We start from the raw sequence: 8,871 nt of genomic DNA on the forward strand, positions 1-8,871 counted from the left end.
ATTTATATCTCATTACTGTAATAAAGCAGATAGACAACACAACCATGATCCCATCCATATATCAGATTTGTCCATAGTTACCAAGCAACTGTGTTCCAAAGGCAAATTGTTGCTAAAAACATTATAATGGAGCAAAATGACCACAAATTCAGATCCATGATCAACATTGTCATGTACAGTAGAATTTACTAAAGTGAACAAATACATAGACAGAAATAGATGGGTAGATAAGTGGGTGTTTTGTGAACAAGTAAGTAGTGGTATAGTGCCAGTTGACATTCAGCTCAGCTGAATAACTGTCATTACACTTCAAAACCTTCCATTTGCCTGTTGTGCAACAGAATAGATTTGTTACCCAGAATCAAACGTCTGTCACGGGGAACTAAACCTAAAGTAGTCTACATGACAACAACGATTACATGGCAGAGAGAGAGATCTGTCCACTGTCAGTCCATTGAATAGGGAAAGGTAGGGTCAGTTTTATGGTAGATATTGGGTTGTTAAAATGTCATAATCTCGTAACCCAGAAGGAAATCTCACAGTACATCAGGCTTACTGTTTTAGGAGCTTGGAAAGGTCCACCATTTCCAGGAGCCAAGAAGGCACATTAAATATACCTTCTTTTGTTTCGGTATTTCAAATGGTTAACAAGATTTTGATAATCTGTTTCAGAGGAAACACCATTAAACACTTTTTCAACAGGACCATATTGTTGCCAATGGCAACCTGAATAAGACAGAACCAGGGAGGGCCCATGGGCTAAATGCTTTGAGATGAAATACAAAACTACAAGGGCATATAGATGGATCTCCAATATACATTATAAATAATAGCAATGTAGGTTACTGCTGAAGAGCGAGCCACAATTTTATTGTCTTGCTTCTCCCCAGATAAGTACTCTACTCTCCATTTTATACACCAGTGAGTGGAGTCTCTGGCGGAGTCCCAAATGATCAAAAGTTGTGATTATATAGGGAATTGGGAGCCATTTGGGACAGAGCCTATCATTTATCTAGTCATCCTTTTAACTCTCTTTTGAAGGAGGAGGGGGGCATAATAGGTTGCAATCACTATTACAGAGCAATCGCTAGCACCGAATGTCTCAGAGCCTGAAGATGTATGATCACCTCTGGTAGATGTGCTGTAGGATTCCTCCTTTAAGCTCTACAAGGGACTCAATGGAAGCAACATAACAGGAACACAAAGCCTTACCAATCTGTTAAAAATATGGTCTCTCTAAAACCTATTTCAAATCAAAGGACATTTGATTTGTCACATGCGCCAAATACAGCTGTGAAATGCTTGCTTTCGAGCCCTTCCTAACAATGCAGTAAAAAAAAGACAAAAGGAATGAAATACACAAGAATGAAGCTATATACAAGGAATATCAAATCAATGTGTAGAGGTACGAGGTACTTGAGGTAGATATGTACATGAAAGCATCAGGATAGACAAAACTAAAATAAAGAACAGAGTAGCAGCTGCAAATTGTGTAAATATGTATATGTATGCTTGTGTGTGTTGTGTCAGTGGAGAGTGTGTACAGCGCCTTCAGAAAGTATTCATACCGCTTGACTTATTCCACATTTTGTTGGGTTACAGCCTGCATTAAAAATGGATGAAATGTATTTTTCTTACCCATCTACACACAATACTCCATAATGACAAAGTGAAAACGTATTTTTAGAAATTTTGGCAAATTTATTGAAACTGAACTATAGAAATATCTCACACCCTAGTCAATACTTTGTAGAAGCACATTTGGCAGCGATTACAGCTTTCAGTCGTCTTGGGTATGTCTATATCATCTTTGCACATCTGGTTTTGGGGACTTTCTCCCATTCTTCCTAGCAGATTTTCTCAAGCTTTGTTAAGTTAGATGGGGAGCGGCGGTGAACAGCAATTAAATTTTGTTCAGATTTTAAATGGGATTCAATTCTGGGCTTTGGCTAGGTCACTCAAGGACATTCACATTTGTGTTCTGAAGCCATTCCAGCATTGCTTTGGCTGAATGCTTGGGGTCGTTGTCCTGTTGGAACGTAAATCTTCGCCCCAGTCTGTCATTTGCACTCTGAAGTGGGTTCTCATCAAGGATTTGCCTGTATTTGGCTCTATTTAAAGCATCCTCATAGCGTGATGCTGCCACAACCATGCTTCACGGTAGGAATGGTGTTAGACGGGTGATGAGCTGTGCCTGGTTTTCTCCAGAGCCCAATACGATTCCCCACATGGCAGCTTCTTGTCATTGTTTCTAGAGATCTGACCTTTCAGAATCATAACACCACACATCCTTCTGCCTCATCGATGCGCGGGCATCGTTTGTGACATTGTCAGCCAACCCATCTAAAGCGTGCATAGAGTCGGTGCAAAATAGGGTCGAGGTAAGCATTTAATTATCTATTTAGCAGTCTTATGGCGTGGGGGTAGAAACTATTTAGTCATTTAGCAGACAGTCTTATCCAAAGCGACTTACAGTAGTGAGTGCATACATTTACATTTTTTTCCTTCGAGTGCATACATTTTAATTTTTTTCCTTCGAACCATCAGGCTCTCTCGGAGCCTGATGGTTCGAGAGCCAATGCTACGGTACCGTTTGCCAGACAGTAGCAGAGTAAACAGTCTATGGCTTGGGAGGCTGAAGTCTACGGCAATTTTCTGGGCCTTCCTCTGACACCACCTGATATAGAGGTCCTGGAGGGCAGGGAGCTCGGCCCCAGTGATGTACTGGGCTGTTCGCACCACCCTCTGTAGTGCTTTGCGGTCGAGGGCTGTGCATTTGCCATACCAAGCAGTTATGCAGCCAGTCATGATACTCTCGATGATACCGACGTCATTAAGAACCGCTGCATCGGTAAGGACCCACTGACGGCTATTGCGGGTTGAACACATTGTCCACAATTGATAGTCTAAAGACTTAATGAAATAAAATAAAAAATGGAACATTAAAAACAGAATACATCAACAAAGATGAAAGGCAATAAAGAAAGAGTGGAAGAGTATTAGATATTAATTCACTTTGCTAAAAAATAAAAATAAGTCATAATAATATTCTTGGGCCAATTGGCTTAGAAGAACTAACATGAGGTAGAGTGGGCACATTTAATATGTATTTCTATTACGTGACTCCATAATTAGCAATTCAAAGGCTGAAGAGAGGAGCGAATAGGACCCGATTTAACTTGGGCCTCGATGTGCAGTATGATATAACATGTCTGATCGAGGAAGGCTGTTTATCCCATGCACCAACGGTCGAAGAAGAATACAAGAATACTCTATTGCCATAGTTAGGGTACACGGTAGACTACACCTCTCATCTGCATGTATGACGATAGGAAAGACTCAATAGTTTCAAGGCTATTGTTGACCCAAAACAACACACACAATTGCCCTGTATTTTCCACCCAGAATAGAAGTTGTAAGACGCAGACAATACAGTTTGTGTAATACTGCCCTCACCTGGAGTACTTTTTAAAAGGCAAATGGTTGGGAAAATGACAAGTTGACAACAATCTTTATGATAAACCATTTATTTTAATTTGAGTGCAAGTTGACCATTCATTTATACAATAGGTTTGCAAATCATTTTAATGATAAAAAAACATCTGTAAAATAAGGGAACGCTTTTTCTGTACCAATTTCTGTAACATTATTAGAAAATAGCACTGTTGTAATACTTTAATTACATTTAAAACACATTTTTGTTAACATTAGGAAGACATGCAATATTTAATATAAAGTCAATTAAATCAATCTACAGGTTAAGTTTATACAGCTGAGGCCAACCATTGGCCTACATACAAAGTAACATAATAAAACCATTTTTTAAGTAAAAATATATCCATGTTCCTGCCGCAGGGCTTCAACACCATCCGTGAAATAATTATAGTGCATATAAGCTTTATGTTATGTCTTATTAAATTATTCTAACATTTCAAATTGTACAATTACATTTTTTTTACTTTAAATTCCCATTTTAACAATACGGTGCCTTATTACTATGCCTGAAAAAACAATTAGTCAGCTTGTATTATTGGCTGTCAGAAAATCAACAGAATATAGTAAAAATGCACATCATTGTGTATGGGGAGAATGGAGCTGTTGAATAAGATCTAGGTCTATGTAAAACAGCTAGTAAGCTGACTAGTTGAGGCTACATTTGAGTTTCCTTTAACTAAACCCGTCACCGATACATGTAGGCTACATATAGCCATTTCACATTTCCTCTGTACAGTTTCCGTACCACTCCATGTATTGTCCCAACAGCGATAAAGGCTAGTACCAGTGGGTACCCATATACACACACGTTGGAGGGTTTCACCAGTGTCATGTAGTCTAACAAAGTTCAGCATCTCATTTATTTGGACATTAAATCATTAGTACCACCGTCTACTAATGTCAACCATCATGAACAACAATCAATACGTACACAATTCTTTCCTCTTCTCAAATAGAAATATGGCAAAGTGTTGAGGGAAGTCTAAAAAGCAGGTACAGAAAGGCCTCTTGGGAATATTCTTGTCTTAGGTAGCGACATGGAGAATGTAGATGTGATGAACAAAACAGGACATTCTCTGTCAACCTCTGTCCCTTTTGTCATGCCTATCGTAAGTCACAGTGTTGGCACAGGGAAGTAACAAAATGTCCTCTGAAATAGGCCTAAACCACCACCTCTGTTGTTCTCCGCCCCTGTGGGTCATCTTGTCAGGAAGCTCAACGCTGCAGTACAGTAGTACCAGCAGCCCCATGGTTTCATATCTGAGGGCTTGGACCGATGGGCCTCACCTCTAGTCCGTGGCTTCAACAATGACTGGATAGACCAAGGGACCACATCCACAGATTCATAGTCCATGGTTACAGACAGGCCATGGTTTCAGATACAGCCATCAATAGTGTGCCTTCCAGGAGAGGAACAGGCTTGTTCCAGGACAAGGGACTGTGGATATTGCAGTCACCGGGGGGTCTGTGCGTTCCATATTGGAGTCCTGCAAACCCCCGGCTCCGTATTGCATTTAAGTGCTTCTTTTGCAGCCAGGCCAGGGAGCACAGCTAAGGCCGATGGAATCTGAGGAGTGAGGATGGAGGAAAGTCATGATGCACACTGGCTAGGAAGATATAGGGCTGCAACTTACAACATTCAACAACAGTTGCGTTTTAGAGAAATCCTGGTTAGTTTGGAGTTCCCGGCCTAGTAAATAAAATATTAATCATAAAGTTGGAAGAAATGTTGAAGTGTTCAGCTAAATCTGAGGAGCCATTTTGAATCATTTATAGATATTGGTGTTGTATAGGACACTAACCTGGTATAGATCCTGCTCTCTTCATGAACCTCCATCTCAGAGCTCTTGAACTCATTCAGTTCCTTGCGGATGGCAGCCTAGATAGAAAATAGAGGGAAGATGCATCACATAACACCGGAGTCACTGTACTGGCAGCAACAACCTAGAGCAGTTCTACTTTGTAATCCTGTACGGTACAGACAAATAGATCAAACGATTACTCCCTAGACTTCAGGCTTTTTTCAATGAGAATCAATTCTGCTCTTCTCTCCAGCTGAGTCAGACATAAACTCCGCAAAAAAAGAAAATGTCTCTTTCAGGACCCTGTCTTTCAAAGATAATTCGTAAAAATCCAAATAACTTCACAGATCTTCATTGTTAAGGGTTTAAACACCGTTTCCCATGCTTGTTCAATGAACCATAAACAATGAATGAACATGCACCTGTGGAACGGTCGTTAAGACACTAACAGCTTACAGACGGTAGGCAATTAAGGTCACAGTTATGAAAACTTAGGACACTAAAAAGGCATTTCTACTGACTCTGAAAAACACCAAAATTAAGATGCCCAGGGTCCCTGCTCATCTGCATGAACGTGCCTTAGGCATGCTGCAAGGAGGCATGAGGACTGCAGATGTGGCCAGGGCAATAAATTGCAATGTCCGTACAGTGAGACGTCTAAGACAGGGCTACAGGGAGACAGGACAGACAGCTGATCGCCCTCGCAGTGGCAGACCACGTGTAACACCTGCACAGGATCGGTACATCCGAACATCACACCTGCGGAACAAGTACAGGATGGCAACAACTGCCCGAGTTACACCAGGAACGCACAATCCTTCCATCAGTGCTCAGACTGTTCGCAATAGGCTGAGAGGCTGGACTGGGGGCTTGTAGGCCTGTTGTAAGGCAGGTCCTCACCAGACATCACCGACAACAACGTCACCTATGGGCACAAACCCACCGTCGCTGGACCAGACAGGACTGGCAAAAAGTGCTCTTCAACGATGAGTCGCGGTTTTGTCTCACCAGGGGTGATGGTCGGATTTGCGTTTATCGATGAAGGAATGAGCGTTACACCGAGGCCTGCACTCTGGACCGGGATCGATTTGGAGGTGGAGGGTCCGTCATGGTCTGGGGCGGTGTGTCACAGCATCATCGGACTGAGCTTGTTGTCCTTGCAGGCAATCTCAACGCTGTGCGTTACAGGGAAGACATCCTCCTCCCTCATGTGGTACCCTTCCTGCAGGCTCATCCTGACATGACCCTCCAGCATGACAATGCCACCAGCCATACTGCTTGTTCTGTGTGTGATTTCCTGCAAGACAGGAATGTCAGTGTTCTGCCATGGCCAGCGAAGAGCCCAGATCTCAATCCCATTGAGCACATCTGGGACCTGTTGGATCGGAGGTTGAGGGCTAGGGCCATTTCCCCCCAGAAATCTCACAGCAAGAACTGGCAAATCTGGCGCAGTCCATGAGGAGGAGAGGCACTGCAGTACTTAATGCAGCTGGTGGCCACACCAGATACTGACTTCTACCCCCCCCTTTGTTCAGGGACACATTATTCAATTTTTGTTAGTCACATGTCTGTGGAACTTGTTCAGTTTATCTCTCAGTTGTTGAATCTTATGTTCATACAAATATTTACACGTTAAGTTTGCTGAAAATAAACGCAGTTGACAGTAAGAGGACGTTTCTTTTTTTGCTGAGTTTATTTGCGATGGCACACGTATCCAAATCCTGCCTCATATCCAAATCCTGGCACCTCAGAACTTCCATCCAATCATAAATATGAACTTCTCAATATTTTTACTTGCCAATAAAAGTTCTGCAACTTAAAAAAATAAAACAGCAAATGTTTTAAGACCTCAGTTTTCATCTAAAAAATGGTGATGGATTTTAAACCTCTGAATACTTGAAAGTATGCTATAATTTCTGTTTCAACCTCTTCTCCTAGCTTCACTGGACCAGGTAATATCCCGGGGACAACTAAGCACAGCCATTAAGAAGCGATTATATTGCATTCTTGGGATTTGTGTTTGACACAGTATGTGTCTGGAATTCAAAACCCTGCTGAAATGATAAAAGATCTCTCAGTATGAAGAGGTTTAAACCTCAGAAGACTTCCTGGTATAAATAAAGGTACAAAGGCTTAAAAGTGTGTGACAGGCTGTTATTACTATGACTCATTATTACAGTTGAGGAGCACTCTTACTATTTTTTTTACCAGTCTTTTACAACCTTATATTCATCATCTCCAGCACCACCTCAACATATGAAAATAGCTATGTTTATATTTCGTAGTAAAAAAGATGACATCTACCAATTAGTAGACAATAAGGCAATTAGTAGTCAATGCATAGTCATAGTTGGTCAAAATCACATGATTCACACTGATGATGTCATTGGAAACATCCATCTTCCTCCTTTTTTCCCCCCACAAAACATAGAAACGCGCCATTTTCACATGATGTTGGGATGGTGCTGTGGATGATTAATATGAAGTTGAACATTTTTGAAAATGCCCTTTAACTGAGTCTCACCTTATCAGAGGGAGTGAGCTTGGTCCAGGGTTTGTCTGCACGGCGGTCGTAGTCTTGAGTGGTGGTACACTCTACGTACTCATGGAAACGCAGGATCTTCCTGGCCTGAAGCTCTGCTATGGTGGGCCTCTGGGACAGCTGCCGGGGGGGGCGGTAGAAAGAAAACACTGACTGTCTGGAACTAAAATGCTAAGTTAACACTTTATGGTGATCAGTTACATTTTAGTGTTTTATTTGTATATCTGTGTATGATTGTTTTGTCACCGGAGTGTGTGTATATATGCAGGATAATGTACTGTATCTTTGTGTGATTTCATTCTGCAGTGTGTGTGTCAGGCTAACCTTTCTGGTTAGTCTGCGTTTGATCTCACTCCTCTCTGCCCTGATATCAGCTTCGTTCCTGGCTACAATAAAACAAGACATTCCATCAGAGGCAGAACAGAAACACTGCAGTCAGTTAGACACCGAGAGAGAGAGAGCGCGAGCGAGACAGGTAGACTGGACCAGGGCCCATATTCACTAAGCGTCTCAGAATAGGAGTGCTGATCTAGAATCCGTTTTTCCTTTTAGATCATAATGAATATGATTATATGGCCAGGGGGGACCTGATCCTAGACCAGCACTCAGGGCCCTGAGCTTCTCCTGGCGTCTACACAGCACAGGAGTTGTTTTAAATCAGTCTTTCCACTCTCGGGGACAAGGAAGTCCTTTGTCTAAGACACACTCTGCACATTACGTAGCCCTTTTACAAAGCTGTCTAAGGACAAAGCTTTTAAGTAGCGCTTTCAGAGTAGTCTGAGGACAACCATAAGACATGTGAAAACGTTCCATTTTGGATACCTGAGTGGAAATATGTTTTCGAAAATATAATCTCAAATTCTTAAAGTGTTGGCACTACCGTTTTGGTCCCAATGCTAAACTCAAGAACAAACAATGGTCAGTGCAATGGTCAAATTACACCGTGAAGCAAGCCATATCTTTTCTTGTATGGAAGTCCTTTTACAGACCACTAGAGGGTAGACTGATGTATGGCAGATGTCTATAACACAT

The 8,871-nt window shown here is 41.7% G+C and overlaps 1 protein-coding gene across 11 annotated transcripts in view; it reads right to left on the bottom strand.

Moving 5' to 3' along the window:
- Positions 1–3,511: 3,511 nt before the first annotated feature.
- LOC106570268 (phosphatase and actin regulator 4A) overlaps positions 3,512–8,871 on the bottom strand; it is a 49,203-nt gene continuing 43,843 nt past the window's right edge. For all 11 annotated transcript variants that reach the window (XM_045694765.1, XM_045694760.1, XM_045694764.1 and 8 more), the window contains 4 exons: positions 8,164–8,225; positions 7,822–7,959; positions 5,298–5,374; positions 3,512–5,062 (listed from right to left, as the gene is read on the bottom strand). In XM_045694765.1, coding sequence (XP_045550721.1) covers positions 5,047–5,062; positions 5,298–5,374; positions 7,822–7,959; positions 8,164–8,225 — 293 coding nt within the window. In that variant the 3' untranslated portion in view covers positions 3,512–5,046. The remainder of the gene's footprint in view (positions 5,063–5,297; positions 5,375–7,821; positions 7,960–8,163; positions 8,226–8,871) is intronic.

This window comes from Salmo salar, chromosome ssa14, assembly GCF_905237065.1.
Source record: "Salmo salar chromosome ssa14, Ssal_v3.1, whole genome shotgun sequence".
NCBI classification, from domain to species: domain Eukaryota; kingdom Metazoa; phylum Chordata; class Actinopteri; order Salmoniformes; family Salmonidae; genus Salmo; species Salmo salar.